Source organism: Ranitomeya variabilis, chromosome 1 (genome assembly GCF_051348905.1).
Source record: "Ranitomeya variabilis isolate aRanVar5 chromosome 1, aRanVar5.hap1, whole genome shotgun sequence".
Classification (NCBI taxonomy): Eukaryota; Metazoa; Chordata; class Amphibia; order Anura; family Dendrobatidae; genus Ranitomeya; species Ranitomeya variabilis.
Genome location: NC_135232.1, coordinates 638588026 through 638609061, shown reverse-complemented (window position 1 = coordinate 638609061; position 21036 = coordinate 638588026). Strand labels below are relative to the sequence as shown.

Here is a 21036-nt window from a genome sequence, read left to right as displayed (position 1 = left end):
GCCGTGAGGCCATCAGATCCACGTACGGGGTTCCCCAATGACAGATCTGGTTGAAGATCTCCGGATGGAGAGACCACTCCCCGGAGTCGAGGCATTGCCGACTGAGGAAGTCTGCCTCCCAATTGTCCACTCCCGGGATGTGAACCGCAGAGATCATCGAGTGGTTTTTCTCGGCCCATCGGAGGATGTGGCCTACCTCTGTCATGGCCGCCCTGCTGTGGGTTCCCCCTTGGCGGTTGATGTATGCCACTGCAGTGGAGTTGTCGGACTGAATCCTGATTGGGCGACCTGCTAGGAAGGGATGGAACTGGAGAAGTGCCAGCCTGATCGCCCGGATTTCCAAGATGTTGATTGGAAGGCGTGATTCCTGGGGGGACCAGCGGCCCTGAGCAGTGTGATGAAGGAACACCGCTCCCCAGCCTAGAACACTGGCATCTGTCGTCACAACCAGCCAGTGTACTGGAAGAAAAGACTTCCCTTGATTCAGGGAGGATTTCAATGTCCACCACCTGAGAGACTGTCTGACTCGCTGGGGAAGGAGGAACCGACGGTCTAGGGAAAACGGGTTCCTGTCCCAAACAGCCAGGAGGGCATGCTGTAGAAGACAGAGGTGTAGTTGGGCAAATGGAACCGCCTCCATAGCTGCTACCATCCTGCCGAGGACTCTCATACTGAAGCGCAGAGAGTGAGAGCGAGGCTGAGAGAGCTTCTGAGCTTCTCGCTGTAAGACTGAGATCTTTTCCGGGGGAAGAAGAACCAACTCCCGGGATGAGTCGAGTATCATTCCTAGAAAGGAAATTCGCTGAGCCAGTACTGGGGAAGATTTTTTGAAGTTTATCTTCCAACCCAGGCGAGAAAGGGTATCTATTGTGATGGCCACGGCTTCCTTGCAGGAGCGGAAAGAGGGGCCTTTGATGAGGATATCGTCTAAATACGGGAGGGCCACCACTCCTCGGGTGTGGAGTATGGCCACGGCAGCCGCCATGACCTTGGTGAATACCCTGGGAGCAGTGGCGAGGCCGAAGGGCAGAGCAACGAATTGGAAGTGATCTTCCTGAACTGCGAAGCGAAGAAACCTTTGGTGAGAGGGTAAAATAGGAATGTGGAGTTATGCGTCCTGGATGTCTATAGACGCCAGGAACTCGCCTTTTTCCATGGAGGCGATGACAGAACGAAGCGATTCCATCCGGAACAGTCATACCCTGACGAACCTGTTCAGCAGTTTTAGGTCCAGTTTGGGCCGTACTGTACCGTCCTTCTTTGGAACAATGAAGAGGTTTGAATAAAAACCTTGAAACCTTTCGCTTTGAGGGACTGGAATGACTCTGTCTTTTCTCAGAGAGCTTATAGCTTTGAAGAACTCGATGCTTTTGCCCTGGGAGGAGAAGACAGGAAAAAACGGTTTGGAGGATGAGATAAGAGATCTATCTTGTATCCGGAGGACACTAGATCGCGGACCCACTCGTCGTAAACGACCGAGATCCACGCGGCACTGAAGGAAAGCAGGCGGCCGCCTACTTTGAGGGTGTCCCTGCGAATCCTGGCTGCCTTGGCCTGCCTCTCCATGAAGGGGAAGGCTTAAAAGAGGCCTGTGAACCTCTGTCTCCACATTGTGCCCGGCCGGAACCGGGAGATGTGGTAGTAGGACCAGTTTGAGTTGTAACAAAAAAAATCGGGAACGAGCCTGTAGTTGCAGGTTCCGAAAGGGCCGAGAGGGTCTCTTTTGTGGAAGAAATTTACTCTTCCCTCCAGTGGCGTCAGAAATTAACTGGTCGAGCTTTTCACCAAAAAGGCGACCGCTCTGATATGGGAGAGAAGTCAATGACTTTTTGGAAGTAGAATCCGCACGCCAGTCCCTGAGCCATAAGGACCTCCGGATGGTGATGGCATTTGCTGCTGCTTGAGAAGCGCAGTCAGCGGCATCCAGGGACGCGGTCACTACAAAATCTCCAGCTCTGGCTATCTGAGTAGCGAGGTCTGCTATCTCGGGGGGAAGATTGGTATCCAGTACTGCTGTAGACAAGACCTCAACCCAGTGGGTTATAGCCTTAGCCACCCACGTAGCGGCAAAAGATGGAAAGAGTGCGGCCGCTGAGGCTTCAAAGTCTGAACGCGCCATATTGTCGATCTGACGATCGGTCGGATTTTTGATAGAGGCGCCCTCCGAGGAGGATAAAACAGATTTGGTAGCCAGGCGCGATACCGGAGGATCTACTGGTGGAGATTGTGACCAATCTTTTCTTAGATCCTGAGCAAAGGGATATTTGGACTCCATGGGCTTCTGCCCTGTGAATCGTTTATCTGGACGGATCCTGTGAGATTCAACAATTTGCTTAAACTCGGGATGAGTGGCGAACACTCTGTGAGCTCTTTGGTCCTCTTAAAGGACACGGCATGATCCGTTTTAGGGTTCCTCCTCAAGTCTCAAAGCCTTATTCACTGACTCAATTAGAGAGTCGAGAGTCTCCTGATCGTGATGAAATTCCTGATCTAGGGACGTATCAGAATCGTCCTCTGAAACAGGTTCTCTACTAGCCCCAATGGAAGGGGAGCGAGAAATGGAGCTCTCAGAACCCGAAAACCGTTGATGGACTGGGGATATGGCATGAGTCCTTTTCCTGGAAGAGTGAGAACTCCTTGGCAAGGTACGACCCCTGGAGTACGAGGGGTTCTGACCATCGGAAGTGTCGTCCGTATTAGTGCGCTGGTTAGAGGAAGGGTCTCGGAATGAGTCTAACGCTTTTGCCAGGGATGCCATAGACCGGGTAAGGGAGGTAGCCCACTCAGGGGGACTAGGCTCACTCGGTTCAGTATCAGCAACAGGTGGTTCCTGAGCCGTCCCCGGTTCACAAGCTGTGCATAATGCAGTATTGTGACCCCGGGGTAATGATACCTTACAAGAGGTACATGCAGCAAAAAATACAGTGTGGGTTTTCCCACACTTTTTGTGAGGTAGATATTCCAGCTCCAGCAAGATGGGTACATTTTTTTATTTATTTTAGAACTCCAACATGGCAATAAAAAAAACTCCTTACATACGGCAGACCAAACAGGTGATAGTGTGGATACGGCTACGCGTTTCGACCCATATAGGTCTTACTCATGCCTAGGCATGAGTAAGACCTATATGGGTCGAAACGCGTAGCCGTATCCACACTATCACCTGTTTGGTCTGCCGTATGTAAGGAGTTTTTTTATTGCCATATTGGAGTTATAAAATAAAAAATTTTTTTTACCCATCTTGCTGGAGCTGGAATATCTACTTTTGTCTGGAGTTGCTGTTGCAGGACGTCTTGGTCGGGACGAATTTCCGTGCTCCGCACTGGATGGTCTGGTTGGTGAGCTGGCTACGGCTTTTTTAGCCGTCTTTTTCTTTTTTTTCTATTTGCATAGATGGAGGGCTACTCCATGTGGTCGCCTGCTATGGAGGGGGGATATCGGAACGCGAAGGAACAGTCGCCCGTAATGTGAGCTCAGGGCTGGCATCCAACGTTGCAGGAAAGGATGCGGGAGGAACGCTCCACGTACTTGCCTGTTGATGGTTCGGGGGAGATCGGAGCCTAGAAAGGATCCGTCGCCATCATTCGCTCCGTTAAAGGAAAAACTAGAACAAAAAATCAAAAATTAAAATAAAAACGGTGGGGTCTGAAACAGACCCAAATGCCTCCTACAGACACTAAGCAAGAACTGGTTCACAGAGCCAGCAGGAGGGTGTATACTGCAGGGGAGGAGCTATTCTTTCTGTGTTTTACTTAGTGTCCTCCTAGTGGCAGCAGCATCCCATGGTCCTGTGTCCCCCAATGAGGCGTAGGAGAAAATATAAACAAAAAAGTAATAGCTCTTGGAAGGAGAGGAAAAAATGAAAAATTAAAAAGCAGAAATTGGCCACAGAAGGAAGGGGTTAAGTATAAACCTAGGTTTTACAGAATGAAAGGAGAGCACGGCTACATCAAGATCTAGAAGAAGAAAGGGATATAGATTTTCTTTATATGTCTCTTCTTGTCACTAAAAGATCTATACTCAAGAATAATTGCTCATTTTAATAAAAATTTCTATCAGTCATACATAAAATCACAAAAATGTTTGCCTCCTCACGCTTATAAACATGGCTCTCAAATTGTCTATCTTGACCATGCCCATTTTGTCTGACAAAACCTGAAAAAGCAGGCATGGTGCAGAAGCAGGAAAGAATAGAAGCAGCATAAATATGTCAGACAATAAAGAACAGGAAAAAAAGTGCACAACATAAGGCAAAAAAAAAAAAGAAATCGCAAGAGGAATGATACATTCCCCCTAAAGTACTTTTTGCACACTGATATTTATTATTATTATTATAGCACCATTTATTCCATTGCTCGTTACATGTGAGGAGGGGTGTACATAATAAAAACAAGTACAATAATCTTAAACAATACAAGTCACAACTGGTACAGTAAGAGAGAGGACCCTGCCCACGAAGGCTCACAATCTACAAGGGATGGGTGAGGATACAGTAGGTGAGGATATTCATAAATTATTGCCTTCCTTCTACTTTATGGCCACCAACCTCACTACATGGTAGAAAGGTAGAAAAGTTGGCATCTGTGTATTTTCCCTCTGTGGTTTATCTAACAATTATAATACATGGCATCACATTATCCAAACAAATATTTTTTCATTTATTACATATAATTTTCTGAAAATTGATATTCTTGGGATAAGTATGTACATTGTACACTTAAATTTGCCCATTTGGGCCTAGAGAAAACCTTACATAGTGCACATGAGAGTGCAATACCCATAAAAGCACAACAGAATAAACACGCTCCTTCTTAGTTTTCTACATTCATTTTATGTCCTGGTCTTCATCTGCTACAGCATGATGGGTTCCCGATAAGCCTTTATTCCAGTCTTTACAAAAATAACAAAAACTTCCTTTATGTAGACATTTCACCTTCATTTGGAGATTCTGCTTATTATTTGTTGTGCAATGCCCATATATGCCTTAGCCTGCAATAAATAGAGAAAATAAAAATAAAAAAACAACACAAAAAACAGAATTTTACAAGTAAATAAGAAAAGTTTTACAAGTAAAGATTGGCGAAAGGATATGAACTATCCTGGGCGCAGCTTGGTTTTTCATGGCAGACAATATGGGACCAGTGTTCACCTCTGCACTGGTTATCCTCTTCCCATCGTCCTGGCTGCCCGTGGTGTTCCCCAGGCCCCAAGCGCAGAGTATTGTTAGCACAGTAGTGACCATAGCTTTGTCCGGCTGCCTTGGAGAACCAATCTAGACGCCGGATCAGGGTAATTTGCACATTTTTGTTCTTCTCTACTTATTGGATCTACTGCAATATTCACCTCACTGCTCTCTGGATCAGACACGACTACCGGCTTGCCCAAGTCGCAGGTCTCTCTAATATTAATATGCAGAGGGATATCACCTGTAGGAACACAGAAAAGTTTAATAAACTGTACACGGTCTTTGTGCACAAGGAAAAAGTGGAGTATAAGCAAAGATTCTAGAAGTATGTCCACCCACACATTGTATAAAACATTGCTTTACTATGTCAGACAAGTTGTATTACTGAATTGGAAGCCTATAAGAAGAGCATCTTGAAAGTCACAGATCCGAGAAATGAGGAACATACTTACTATGCATAAGCTCACATATACAGCTCAGATACATGTAAGAAAACCTGAGCAAAATGGACAGATACCCCTGCTACAAACTGAGAAATCAGTAGTTCTTGAGCTCCACACCACTGATATATGTTCTGAAATTGTTACCAGGGCAATTAAAGCTGAATTGGTTGCACCGAATGATGCTTCCTCTAACCTTTTGCCTCCCCTTATTCCCTGTTCAATTCAAGACAACACCTAGCCGACACACTATTGGGACACGTCATATATAACAACACCATTAGGGTATAGTACAGTTGTGGCCAAAAGTTGAGACACAAAGTATTTCATACGTTTTTACACTTTTATTGCCAAATATATGAAGTGTATACAAAGGTTATACAATATGTACAGGGTCAACTCTTTCTTCGTCAAGATTTCTGCACTTTGCGATAGCAGCTAGATATCAGCTTCTGGGCCAAATCCTGATTGTCGGCACCCCATTCTTGCCTAATCAGTGCTTGGAGATTATCACAATTTTTGTGGATTTGCTTGTCCACCCGCTTGAGGACTGACCACATGTTCTCAATGGAACTGAGATCTGGAGCATTTCCAGTCCATTGTCCCAAATGTCAATGTTTTGTTTCCAGTGTCTCTTAGTTCTCACTTTTGCCATGTGACATGATGTTCCATCATGTTTGGAAAATCATTGTTTATCACCAAAGTCCTACTGGTTGGTTGGGAGAAGTTGCTCTTGAGGGATGTTATGATCCCATTCTCTATTCAGGACAGTGTTCTTAGGTAAAATTGTGAGTAAGACCACTCCAACAGATGAAAAGTCCCCTCCAGGCCAACCTCCAAAAGCATTCACCTGACTGTAAGTGAAGATGCACCGACTCCTGCCTGCTGCCATTCCTGAGCAAGATCTGCACTGGTGCCGAACCATCTTTAGGAGACAGTCCTGACACTTGCTGGAATTTCTTCACAGCAATTGAACTTCCCTTGTTGAAGTTCTTAATGATTCGATAAATGTCTGATTTAGAGGCAATCTCAGGTTATGTTCACATGTTGCATTTTTGCTGCTTTTGTATGAAAAGGTAATGTTTTTTATCTAGCAACAGCAAAAGTTATGAGATTTCAGAAATCTCATTAACATGAACACACATTGTTTTTAATTTATTCCTTGACTGAACTGCCAAAGTTTTGCATTTTGAAAACTGCACCATGTCATTTCTTTCAGCATTTTCTCCCCATAGAAAGCAATAAGTGCAAAAAAAAAAAAAAAGTAAAAAAACGCAGGTATCAGGGTTTGCTGCATTTTAGTGAAAAGAAAGCAGGTACTGAAGTTTGAAACCCATTTATTTTTGTGATTTGTCAAAGTTTAAGTCCTTTTTCGTTTTTGTTTGTTTTTCGCTCACCTTCTTCCCAGAGCCATAACTTTAATTTTCCGTGAATATGGCCATGTGAGGGCTTATTTTTTGCAGGACAAGTTGTACTTTTGAATGACACCATTGGTTTTACCATGTCGTGTACTAGAAAACTGGAAAAAAATCCAAGTGCGGTGAAATTGCAAAAAAGTGAATCCCACACTTGTTTTTTTGTTTGGCTTTTTTGCTAGGTTCACTAAATGCTAAAACTGACCTGTCATTATGATTCTCCAGGTCACCAGGTCTTTTTAGGTTAGAGATGAAATTTTGAAGAAATTGTGTTTTTGTGACTGTGATTAAGTTAATTTTAAAGGAAAGGAATGATTATTTCTCATTACAATCTAAAGTTAATGCAAATTCAAACTTTAAAAATTGAAGCAATAAACTTAGTGAGAACCAATATTTGTGTCAGTCAAAACCTTTGGCCAGGACTGAATATTTTCACAGGTACCGTACTTCATTACAGTGAATGCATCCATTGGGGATCTCATGTCATTCAGAGATTTATATGGAAACCCCGATGTAAGTGCTGAATGTAGAGTGCAGGATAAATGTGATCCAAAATGTTATGTTAAATGCTCCCAAAAAAACCTTCAAGTCCATCCACAAAAAAGGCTAGTCCCCCCTCAGATCTGTCAATGGAAATATAAGGGGCTTTCACTAACTGGTAACACAAAGGCTCTGGAAAAGCACCATGGCTCCTCGCCCCCCAAAAGACATTCAAGTGAATTCTGCGCTCCCAAATCCTAATGCCCACTCCCTTCTGAGCCCCAGTGTGCCTAAACCGCAATTAGCATTAACCCTCCTAATTTATGAGGACCTTGTCTCCAGAAGTAGAAGTTGGGAACAATGTATGGGCACTATAACATACTGGGCACTACAATAGCAGATTTGCAATTTTCACTCAGCAACATGCACTGCAAATTGTGAGGTTCATTTTTTCCTGTTAGCTCTTATAGAAATAAAAAATTTGGAGCTAAAACATTTTAGTGGTAAAAATGTACTTATTTTTTTCTTCACTAATGGTAAAAAAATCTGTGAGGCACATGTGCTGTCAATATGATCATTGCATCCCTAGATTAATTCAATGAGAGGTGTAGTTTGTAAAATTGTGTCTCTTATGGGGGGTTTCTGCTGTTCTGGCACCTCAGGGGCTCTGCCAATGTAACATGGCGCCCTCATGCCAGTGCAGCAAAATCTGAACTCCAATATGGCGCTACTTCCCTTCTGAGCTTTGCACAGTGTCTCAAAGGTAGTTTTTGACCACATCTGGGGTATTGGAGTATCAGGAGACATTGCACAACAAATTGTAACATTCGTTTCCCATATTACCCATTCTGAAAATGAAAAACTTGGGGCCAAAGCAACAGTTTGGTGGGAAAAAATGGTAATTTTCCATTTAGTCAGTCCAAGGTTATACAATTCTGTGAATCGCCTGAGCTTTAAAAATGCTCACTACACCCCTAGATTAATTTATAGAGAAGTGTAGTTGCCAAATTGGGTAACTTGTGGGGGTTTCTGTTGTTTTTGACTTGTCAGAGGCTGTTCATATGTGACATGGAGTCAGCAATCTATTCCAGCCAAAATGGTGCTCTAAAATTCAAACAGTGCTCCTTCCGTCCTAAGCCCATTCGTGCGCCAAAACAGTAGTTTTCCACTAGATATGGAGTATCTGCGTACTCAGGAGAAATTGCACAACTTATTGTATGGTCCATTTTCTCCTTATACCCTTGAGAAAATGAAATTTTTATTTTTTACCAGTAAAATAATTAAAAAAAACTGGACATGTTAGGTATCGCTGTACTCATACTGATGAGGAGAACATTTCTACCACACAATATATACCAGAAAAACAATGTTAGAATTTTGTGATTTTTGCCACACACAATTTTTCTTTCTCCTTTTCCAGTTCACTATGTGGTAAAATGAAAGTACAACTCATCCTGCGAGCCCTCGTACATCCATGTGGACAGATATATCAAAAATGCCATGGACCTTGAGCGAAAGGGGCGGTTAAAAAAAAACAAAAAACGTTTGGACACGTCTGGGAAGGGATGAATACACATAAAACAACATGCACACCATTCCAAAGATAAGAGGAATCATGGAATACAAATTCTTCTGTAAGTAACAGAGTGGTGCAGCTATGGTTCTTCATCTGAGCTATTCAGATGGAGGAGAGCTCATTTCGAACATTTAAAATGTAAGCTGTAGTAAAAAGGTCTGTCCAGAGGTAGCAGAGCTGTATTTATCAGTGCAGCAGAGTTGAATGCGACAAATCAACTCGGCTACATCTGTTGTACATAGAGCTGTGGAGATTTTGTGTTGGAGAAGTCAGGGTCCTGTGACAGTGCTAGGTGCAAAAGACTGAGGAGCAGAGAGCTGCGACAGCCGCCTTCCTTGCTCTCTCTTTTCAAATTAGCACTTCCCTCAGTCTGAGGAAGGAGGCGCTCATTAGACATTCCCTTTTGCCCCTAGCCTTGTCACAGCGAACAGCTGATTGGACAGCTTGATCCAATCAGCTGTGCTGCCTCGCACTAAGCTACAGTGTGCAAGTATTGGGAGTCTCTGCATAAATACTAGAATTGCTTCCAGCGCTTGCGCAGAGGAAGCAAGAGGTGGGTCTGGCAGAGAATGGGAGTGGTGTCTGTTGTGACATTACGTCCAGTCTCTGCCAGACAGGAAAACTCTAGAGAGAGTGTGAGCAGCTCCTCCAGAATCAGGAGCGCTGGTCACCTGCTGAAGTGTGGTATCTAGGCAACAGTGCAGAATGCTGACAGGGAGTATATTACACACTGTCAGCATTTCACAGCCTAGGTACAAATGTGCCATATTAAAAAAAGCCAGGACAACCTCTTTAATGTACAAGGACCTATTCATAACCTATATAAAAATTACATAGCTACAACAATAAAGTAAAACGCCAATGTTTTTTTCTCATTTCCCCATCTATTAGCTATCAAAAATGTTTCTTCAGGGTATGCATTAAAATAATTACCAGTGACCGCTTTCTGCCATTTCCAGTGCGCACCACTATGTGACCACAGCTCTCTCTTCCTCCTTTGCTCCTTAATGTAAGTCTATAAGATCCTCATTCTGAATCTCACAGAATTACACTGAGCAATTGACTTCTGGTCCACACTGAAACGTTATGTGAGCCATTCACACGGTGAAGAAGAGTGATTGGAGCAGCGCTGGAAACGGTAGAAGACAACAACCGGTAAGTATTATAATGCATACACTGAATATACAATACTGATAACTAACAGATGGGGAAGATAATAAACACATCATTTTTCTTCTGCATGGACACGTTTACTTAATGAAATTCAGGTCTATGTGTAACCTGATCATACAGTTGCATTACTACACCCTAGCAAGATGAATGGGCAGAGGGTGGCAACTGATGATCACAGATGAAAACTTTGTACCTAAAATATCAAGTCCCATAGCAGTAGCAAGTTGCTGTGCCCCATCTGCTCCAAAGATATGGGATTTATGGTCACATTTTGGACAACGGAAAACACTCATGTTCTGCACTAAGCCCAGCACCTAACAAACAGAATAAAACATAAGAAGATTGTTAGTTACCGTAATATAGCTATGGCTGCTTTCACACTAGCGTCAGTACGGGGCCGTCGCGCTGCGGCGGCCCGACGTACCGACGCATACTGTGAAGAAAATGCCCGACGTTGGCAGCGGAAGCTAATAAAAGTCAATGGAGAAAAAACGCATCCTGCAGACAACTTTGCAGGATGCGTTTTTTATCTACAACAACGCATTGCGACGTGCAGTGCACGACACCAGTGTGAAAGAGGCCTTACACTGAGGGTAGTACACTACACTGCAGAATTTGAATAAAGAAAAATATACTTCAAAATTGCTGTGTTGTGGAAATGATGAAGATTTTCTGCCACTTTTACCCTTTGAGGGATGAAACTGTAGTATAAATTAGGAAGGTCAATTTACACGTCACATTTTATTTTAAGCGGTTTGATGACCCTTCTTAAAGTCTCATTTATATTAATGTTATTCTAGTGCACAATGAAATCTGCTCATGAAATTCGGACAGAAAATCCGTTGCTTATATATTCTGTGTGCGCATACTTATAAATGGCTTGTCTGGGACTTCAACACTGATGGCATATCTTTAGGATAAGCTCATCAATATCTGATAGGCCAGAACTGGTCATTTGTGAAGCTGCACAGCTCCGTCGACAGAATAGTGGACACGGCTGGGTACTGCACATCAGCCCCTATTGATTTGAATATGGTGGACATGCAGTACCAGGTCGTGGCCACTATACAGTCGGCGGAGCTGTGCGGCTTCATAACTGAGCAGTTCTGGCTGACATCGGGAACAGCTGATCGGCATTGTTGCACCTCCACTGATCAGACATCGATGACCTTTCCTAAGGATAGGCCATCAAAGTTAAAGTCCCGGACAATCCATTCAAGGGAAAACTTCATCCAGACTTTAGGGTGTAGTTTCTAGTTATCTTTAAGTGTAAATGAAATTTTCACTTCAGAGGGGCTTCAACACCCTCCCGATGGCTGATCTGCACGTTGCATCTGCTTCCTTTTAAGATAAAGGCCGACAGTTACATTTTCACCTTTGAGACAGAATTTCAGTTTATGCCTGACATCATGATCTATGAATTGTAATGAACGAAGCATTTCAATAAAGAGACATTCATTTGTAAATTGATGGTTTCACTTTAAAGTTACTGTTGGAAAATCATGGATGTGAGAAATACTAATGAATGTTATAACAGTTGGAACCAATCATTCTTGATAAGATAAGAAGCATGCTTGGCTTAACAGAGCTGGAACTTACAGGAACGTTGACTTTCTGAAACATTTCGGCCCCTCTGCGAGCATCCAGCAGTGCGATGTCCTGAGGAGTTGAGACTATCACGGCCCCTGGGAAGATGAATCATTTGGTTAATCTGCTCCCACTCACTGACTGGAACAAGACTCTGCTCCCACTGCCTCCTGCCGAGAACATAAAATGACCAACACTACAGGCCAGGGCTGGGGAAGACAGTCAACTTTTTAACTCACTATGTACTGTAGTGATCCATGAGAATACACAGATGGCATTGAAATGCCAAATATTATAATATAACATGTCATACTGGCGCTTCTCACAAAATTAGAATATCATCAAAAAGTTAATTTATTTCAGTTCTTCAATACAAAAAGTGAAACTCATATTATATACAGTCATTACAGAGTGATCTATTTCAAGCGTTTATTTCTGTTAATGTTGATGATTATGGCTTTCAGCCAATGAAAACCCAAAAGTCATTATCTCAGTAAATTAGAATAATTAACAAAAAACACCTGCAAAGGCTTCCTAAGCGTTTACAAAGGTCCCTTAGGCCGGGATCACACATGCGAGAAATACGCCCAAGTATCTAGTATTTTTCTTTGCACCATATACCATGGTACGTATATAGTAGCTTAGTGTTAATATGTGAACAACAAACATAACTTTGAAATAGATTGGCTTATGATATGCTCCGGCTTTTCTAATGGATTATATTTTTTTATTAAATTACCATTACCCATTTACACTCCTTGGAATAACTTGATCATAAATGATCTTTGTGTAATATGCGCACCTTATCTGTTAATCTTGGGATTTACCTATAACTCATATTTATTATTATTTTTGATTAGATAGCTATACTCTGTGATTGCAGTTGTTTTTGTACATGTATCTCCATATTTTTTAATGTGTATTGTATTATATGTTTATGTTTAATAAAATATGATTAGTCTTTTGAAAATTGGCATATGCTTCCGTTGTTTGTAGAATTACTAATTTTGGAAGTGCCAGCAAACTAGGCCTATTGGTTACAAACTAATGGAAAGTTGAGTGGAAGGAAAAAGTGTAGTAGAAATAGGTGCACAAGCAACCGGGATAACCACAGCCTTGAAAGGATTGTTAAGAAAAGGCCATTCACAAATTTGGGGGGAGATTCACAAGGAGTGGATTGCTGCTCGAGTCATTGCTTCAAGAGCCACCACACACAGATGTATCCAGGACATGGGCTACAAGTGTCACATTCCTTGTGTCAAGCCACTCATGTCCAATAGATAACGCCAGAAGGTCTTATCTGGGCCAAGGAGAAAAAGAACTGGACTGTTGCTCAGTGGTCCAAGGTGTTGTTTTCAGATGAAAGTAAATGTTGCATTTCATTTGGAAATCCAGGTCCCAGAGTCTGGAGGAAGAGTGGAGAGGCACACAATCCAAGCTGCTTGAGGTCTAGTGTGAAGTTTCCAATCAGTGATGGTTTGGGGAGCCATGTCATCTGCTGGTGTAGGTCCACTGTGATTTATCAAGACCAAAGTTTTAGAGCACTTCATTCTTCCCTCTGCTGACAAGCTTTTCTAGATGGAAATTTCATTCTCCAGCAGGACTTGGCACCTGCCCACACTGCCAAAACTACCAATACCTGGTTTAAAAACAACAGTATCATTGTGCTTGATTGGCCAGCAAACTCGCCTGACCTTAACCCCATATAGAGAATCTACGGGGTTTAGTCAAGAGGAAAATGAGAGACACCAGACCCAACAATGCAGATGAGCTGAAGGCTGCAATCAAAGCAACCTGGGCTTCCATAACACCTCAGCATTGCCACAAGCTGATCGCCTCAATGCCACGCCATTGATGCAGTAATTGATGCAAAAGGAGCCCCGACCAAGTATTGAGTGCATTTACTGAACATACATTTCAGTAGGCCAACATTTCAGATTTTAAAATCATTTTTTCAAGCTGGTGTTATAAAGTATTCTAATTTACTGAGATAATGACTTTTGGGTTTTCACTGGCCGTAAGCCATAATCATAATCATTAACAGAAATAAACACTTGAAATAGATCACTCTGTTTGTAATGACTCTATATAATGAGTTTAACTTTTTGTATTGTTCCTGCAATAGCAAGGGTATATAACAAATTGCCATTACTTTTTGTATTAGCTACCACTTAATTGACAGATGCCAATTTAGTACCAAAAACTAACTATTATGGTTGTACATGTATATTTAAAAATTAACCTTTATTAACTCCAATAAAATGAGACAGCAAAAGACAAAAAAACATATAGCCCAAGGGAATATGAACAATAGCTAAAACCATGCAGACACAAGCCACCAAACTATTGTATATGGCAACTTAGATATTAATATTGCTTTGAATCTCTCGGTGCACACAAATCACAAAGATTGATATTTGAAACAGATAGAAAGGAGACTTGTCAGCTATTTGCCTAATACCTAGGAGACAGTATATAATATTGCCAATACCAATAATTGGAACACTCAGCATGTTATTGGGTGCACCCCTCCCGACGGATCCCATTCATGTGGGTAAATACTCAGCCCCTCTATTTATGGTTTGAGGTTCCAGTACAATGGATGCTCTCAATTTCTCGCGACGCGTTTCATCATGACGGGAATCATCAAGAGAGTTTAGCCAGGTGAAGGAGTCCCATATCTCGTTCCAGCACCTCTGATTTTGTCTGGCTGGACAGTGATGACAGCCTGCGCTGCCATCGCTTATAATTTCCTGCGTCTCAGGCCTCAATGAGTCTCATTTCCGGTGTCCTCCATACACTTCCGATGCTCGGAGTGCATCGGAAACTGGTGACAGGCATAGACACATCCGGCTCCCTATCAGCTGTAAACAGGTTCCGGTGCGTGGAACGCACAGGCCGGGATGACATCATCCATCATCTGCGTTTCCTGTGCACATCTACACAGACTTACGGTAATAGGATCTGTTAGCACCAAATCTGTTAGTGTGATCACAAACACTAGTGCTGTATTTAATCCCCCATCCTATTAGGCACTTAAAGATATTCTGTGCAGGTAAGAGCTCCACCGCTCTAACAGTTAACCATATATATGGCTCCAAGGAGAAATTAAAAAAATCTACCACCACGTATATAGTTCCCCATGGGAATCGACAGGAAATGATCAGAAATGTTAATCAAACTGAACCCTATAGGGTAACATACAGCTATGGGTTAGGAAAACAGGACCCCTTTTCCACATACTAAAGTATACTATTCAGCCTCTACACAGAAGAATATAATATAAAATATAAAGACAAGACAATTATTGCCCAAATTGCAGTCTGTGTGGTTTTAGCTATTGTTCATATTCCCTTGGGCTATAGGTTTTTGTTTTTTGTCTTTTGCGGTCTCATTCTAATGGAGTTATTAAAGGTTAATTTTTAAAGATCTATGTACAACCGTAATAGTTTTGGTACTAAATTGGCATCTGTCAATTAAGCTGCAGCTAATACAAAAAGTAGTGACAATTTGTTACATACCCTTGCTATTGCACTCACTTTTTGTATTGAATAACTGAAATAAATTAACTTTTTGATGATATTCTAATTTTGTGAGAAGCAACTATACATATCTTATATCATTTATATTGTTTTGTTATCATCAGTAACCCCTGCGGAGGTTTTTTTAATTGCCAGACGCAAGTGCCGAAAAACAGTGAAGACGCCGTTGGGTGATTATATGACCAGGGACAGCGGACTTGAATTCAAAGCGCCACTTGGTGCGCTGAAAAAGCAAAAATAAAAAATGCTCAAGTAGTGCTTTCAACTGATGGATGTTTGTTAACATGTCGAAATGAGACCATCTGAATGATAGTTAGATAAAATGTAAATAAAATGACTAAGTCATGTTGTAACCGTGACCAATGTTTAGGCTGCAGTCGGACCACCTGGAAAAGCTATGGCGACCCAAAACTTTAGGAACAACTGGAATTTGCAGGGGATTTACTTTAACTGCAGTTGTATATACATGGCAGCAATACTAATGTGATTAGATCTTAAAGTGGATGTCCTCTTTCTCAAAACTTTTTCCTACAAAATGCTTTGTAGCTAAAAAAAAAAGGAGATTTTTGTGTACTCACCGTAAAATCTTTTTCTCCGAGCCAATCATTGGGGGACACAGGACCATGGGTGTTATGCTGCTTGCCACTAGGAGGGCACTAAGTAAACACAAAGAGTTAACTCCTCCTCTGCAGTATACACCCCTTGACTGGCCAGTAACGACCCAGTTCGGTAGTAAAGCAGTAGGAGTAAAACCAAGACAAGTAAACTACCGTGTTTCCTCGAAAGTAAGACATCCCCGATAGTAAGACGTAGCGGGGGTTTTAGCGGGGTCGGCTAATGTAAGACGCACCCCGAAAGTAAGACATAGCAAACTGTACGTTGGAAAAATATAAGCCATAGTACCGGTACCTTTTGCTGCATTACCGTATTTTTCCGCTGCCCGGAATCAGAGCTGGGAAACCATGTGGTCCCGATGATTAAGTGCAGTGAATATTCATTAGCGGCTCCCCGCCCACCAATCAGCTGAGCGGTGAGCCGGGAGCAGCAAATGAATGCTGCACTTAAGCAGGGACACACATGGCTTCCTCAGCTGCTGATTCCTGCAGCAGCTGGGGAGAGCCGTGTGTCCGGGGGAGGAGGAGGCAGCACCAGCAGGGGCCAGGAGATCGCTGTATACCTGCCTGCCATGCTTGGAGGCCGAGTGTTGTGCACAAACAGGACCTGTGATGATGTCAGAAGTGGGCAGGCTGGAGCATCACATGGCAGCTCAGAGCCCTCCCTCTTCCTGACATCATCACAGGTCCTTCAGGCTCCCCACTAGAATCTGCAGCTTCCTCATAACCTGTGCTGTGGAGAGGCAACAAGAGAGAGGTGAGTATATCCATATTTTTTATTTTAATTCTTTATTTTTTACATGAATATGGATCCCAGGGCCTGAAGGAGAGTTTCCTCTCCTTCAGACCCTGGGAACCATCCAGGATACCTTCCGATACTTGTGTCCCATTGACTTGTATTGGTATCGGGTATCGGTATCGGTGATATCCGATACTTTTTGGATATCGGCCGATACCATCCGATACCTTTGAGTATCAGAAGGTATCGCTCAACACTACTTACGGCGCAATCGCAATATATGGCGCAATTTTCCAATATAAGACATACCCCGAAAGTAAGACATAGTGGGACTTTTGAGTGGTAAAAGAATGTAGGACACTGTCTTACTTTCGGGGAAACACGGTATGTCCAAAACTAAGTAACAAAATACCAACAACAACCAGCCAATAGGCTAACAGGGTGGGTGCTGTGTCCCCCAATGATTGGCTCGGAGAAAAAGATTTTACGGTGAGTACACAAAAATCTCCTTTTCTCCTACGCCTCATTGGGGGACACAGGACCATGGGACGTCCAAAAGCAGTCCCTGGGGGGGGAGCAATTGCACTGCTAAAACCCCATGTACCACTGGCTTACTGAGGTACCGCTGTCTGCAGAATGCGCCTGCCGAGGGCAGCGTCTGCCGAAGCCTGGGTATGGATGTGATAGTGCTTCATGAAGGTATGCAGACTGGACCAAGTCGCAGCTTTACAAAGCTGTTGTGCGGATGCCTGGTGCCGAATGGCCCAAGAAGCACCGACCGACCGAGTCGAATGCGCCGTAATCCCTGCTGGGACAGGAGTGTTCCTGGCACGATAGGAGTCCTGAATGGTGGAACGAATCCACTTGGCTAGAGTGGCCTTTGAGACAGGTAGACCTTTCCTATGTTCTTCCGGAAGCACGAACAGGACATCCGACTTACGGAAGGGAGCCGTGCGAGATATGTACCGCCGAAGGGCTCTAACCACATCCAGAGTATGGAGAGCCTTCTCGATACGATGGGTTGGTGTCCTCATTTAGATGAAAGGAGGAGACGACCTTCGGTAGGAAAGAGGGAGAGGTCCTCAAAACTACCTTGTCTGAGTGGAAAATCAGGAAGGGGGGTCGGCAAGAGAGCCGCCAACTCAGAAACTCTCCTGATTGACGTAATCGCCACGAGAAAGACCACCTTCCATGAAAGGAGGGTGAGCGAGATGTCCTGCAATGGTTCGAAAGGGGCCTCCTGAAGAACTCCGAGAACCAAGTTAAGATCCCATGACGCCAAAGGCATTCTATAGGGAGGGACCACCTGGGAGACTCCTTGGATGAACGTCTTAACCGGCAGTTTGGAAGCGATCTTTCGTTGGAAAAGAACAGACAATGCGGACACTTGTCCCTTGAGCGAGCTTAGGGCGAGGCCTGACTCTAGACCTGCTTGGAGAAACTCCAGAATGGACGGAATGGAAAAGACCAAGGGAGAACGTCCATGGGTATTGCACCATGAGAAGAAGATGCGCTAGGTGCGATGATAAATGCGCATGGATACGGGTTTCCTAGCGCGAATCATGGTAGAAGAAACCCCTGGAGAGAATCCGGCTTGGGCTAAAATCCAGGATTCAATGGCCACGCCGTCAAAGACAGGGCCCCGGAGTTCTGGTGGTAAAACGGGCCCTGTGAGAGAAGGTCTGTGCGATCTGGAAGGCGCCAGGGGGTGTCGGCGACCATTTGGACAAGTTCCGCGTACCAAGCTCGGCGCGGCTAGTCGGGCACGACGAGAATCACTGGTCTCCCCTCTGCTCTGATCTTCTTGATGACTCTCGGGAGCAGAGGAAGAGGCGGAAATATGTATGGCAGCTGGAACCGATACCACGACAGGACCAGGGCATCTACCCTGACGGCGCAAGGATCGTGGGAACGAGCAATGAACTGGGGAACCTGGTTGTTGAACCTCGAGGCCATGAGATCCACATCCGGCGTCCCCCAGCGAAGGCAAATCTGCTGGAAGACTTCCGGATGAAGGGACCACTCACCCGAGGCAAGACCTTGGCGACTGAGGAAGTCCGCTTCCCAATTCTCCACGCCTGGTATGTGGATCGCCGAGATGAGCGAGTGATTGGTCTCGGCCCAGCGCAGGATGTGGGAGACTTCGAGCATGGCTGCTGTGCTGCGGGTTCCCCCTTGTCGGTTGATGTACACCACGGGTGTGACGTTGTCGGATTGGATTCTGATGGGATGGCCTGCGAGAAGGTGGTGAAAGTTGCGTAAGGCAAGAGCGATCGCTCGAATTTCCAAGATATTGATTGGGAGACGCGACTCTCTTGGGGACCAACGACGGTGTGCCGTGTGGTGAATGAAAACTGCGCCCCAGCCCAAGAGGCTGGCATCGGTGGTCACCACTAACCAACGCACAGGAAGAAAGGACTTCCCTTGGTTCAGGGAGGACTGTAGCGTCCACCACCTGAGGGTCTGCGTGACCTGTGGGGGCAGGCGAAAACGACGGTCGAGGGAAGTCGGGCTCCTGTCCCATGCTAACAGGAGCGCCTGTTGCAAAGGACGGAGATGGAACTGCGCAAATGGAACAGCTTCCATCGCCGCAACCATTTTCCCCAGGATGCGCATCACGAAGCGAATGGAGTGAGGGACTGGGCGGGAGAGCTTGCGCGCTCCTTGTTGTAAGGATAAAACCTTCTCTGGAGGGAGAATGACCAACCCGCGGGAAGAGTCCAAAATCATGCCCAGGAAGCAGATTTGCTGAGCCGGCACTGGAGATGATTTCTCGAAGTTGATCTTCCAACCCAGGCGAGAAAGAGAATCCACGGTGATGCTGACAGACTCCTTGCAGGCAGACTGGGACGGACCTTTGATTAATAGGTCGTCTAGATAGGGCAGGACTACAACTCCCCGAGCGTGAAGAATGGCCATGACAGCCGCCATGACCTTTGTGAAGACTCTGGGGGCGGTGGCAAGTCCGAAGGGCAAGGCCACAAACTGGAAGTGTTCTTCTTGGACTGCGAAGCGCAGAAACTGCTGATGAGAGGGAAAAATTGGAATGTGTAGATAAGCATCCTTGATGTCTATGGATGCAAGGAACTCTCCTTTTTCCAGGGACGCGACAACAGAACGGAGCAAGTCCATCCTGAAGTGTCGGACCCGTACGAACTTGTTCAGCAGTTTGAGGTCCAGTATGGGCCGTAGAGTCCCGTCCTTCTTTGGGACAACGAAAAGGTTGGAGTAAAACCCCTTGAACCTTTGGTCTCGAGGGACCGGAGCGATGACACCGTCCCTTTGAAGCGCCTGTATGGCCTGAAGGAGATGTGACGCCCTTGATTTGGGGGGAGAAGACTGGAAGAAATGCGGAGGAGGGATGGAGGAAAACTCGATTTTGTATCCGGAAGACACGAGCTCTCTGACCCACTCGTCGTGAACGACCGAGAGCCAATTTTGACACAACGAAAGAAGGCGTCCGCCTACTCTGTCGGTGTCCACCGGACACGCCAACAAGTCATTGTGTAGAAGGTTTGAGGGGTGCGGACGGCTTAGGGGCAGACGGTCTCGGTCTGGGTTTCCAGGAAGGATTTGGTCTGTATGAGACCTGGGAAGTTCTGTTGTCCCGTCGTCCCGAACCAGGGGAAGAGGAGGACCAACCGGAGTTGTTACGAAAGGACCGGAATCGAAACTGCTGTTGATTCCGAAAAGGCCGGGCCGGTTTTTGCTGAGGAAGAAATTTACTCTTCCCTCCGGTAGCGTCAGAAATGATTTGGTCTAGTTTCTCCCCGAATAAACGACCCGCTTGGTAAGGTAGAGAAGTCAGCGACTTTTTAGAAGCAGAATCTGCTCGCCAATCGCGGAGCCATAAGGCCCTCCTGATGGAAATCGCGTTTGCAGCTGCTTGCGCTGCGCAATTAGCCGCATCTATGGAAGCGTTAACAATGAAGTCTCCGGCCTGAGCTATCTGGTTAGCTAGTCTGGCCGCCTCTGGGGGAAGATTACTGCCGTGGACGGTAGAGATTAACACCTCTGCCCAGGCCACCATAGCCTTAGCTACCCAGGTAGCTGCAAAGGATGGAAGAAGAGCTGCTCCTGAGACTTCAAAGACTGAGCGAGCCAAATAATCAATTTGACGGTCAGAAGGATTTTTGAGTGATGAACCGTCTGACAGGGATACGACCGTTTTGGACGCGAGTCGCGATACGGCCGGATCCACAGAAGGAGAGAGAAGCAACCCCTTCACCAGATCCTTTGAGAAAGGATATTTAGCTTCCGTGGCTTTTTGAGCCGTGAAACGCTT

General features: G+C 44.8%; 1 protein-coding gene across 3 annotated transcripts in view; it reads right to left on the bottom strand.

Annotated features, from left to right (window-relative positions):
- Positions 1-4021: 4021 nt before the first annotated feature.
- NUBPL (NUBP iron-sulfur cluster assembly factor, mitochondrial) overlaps positions 4022-21036 on the bottom strand; it is a 28382-nt gene continuing 11367 nt past the window's right edge. For 2 of the 3 annotated variants that reach the window (XM_077261070.1, XM_077261075.1), the window contains 4 exons: positions 11869-11954; positions 10463-10583; positions 5344-5426; positions 4802-4989 (listed from right to left, as the gene is read on the bottom strand). In XM_077261070.1, coding sequence (XP_077117185.1) covers positions 4936-4989; positions 5344-5426; positions 10463-10583; positions 11869-11954 — 344 coding nt within the window. In that variant the 3' untranslated portion in view covers positions 4802-4935. Of the gene's footprint in view, positions 4990-5343; positions 5427-10462; positions 10584-11868; positions 11955-21036 lie in introns of all 3 variants that reach the window. The other variant, XM_077261067.1, reaches the window with a different exon arrangement.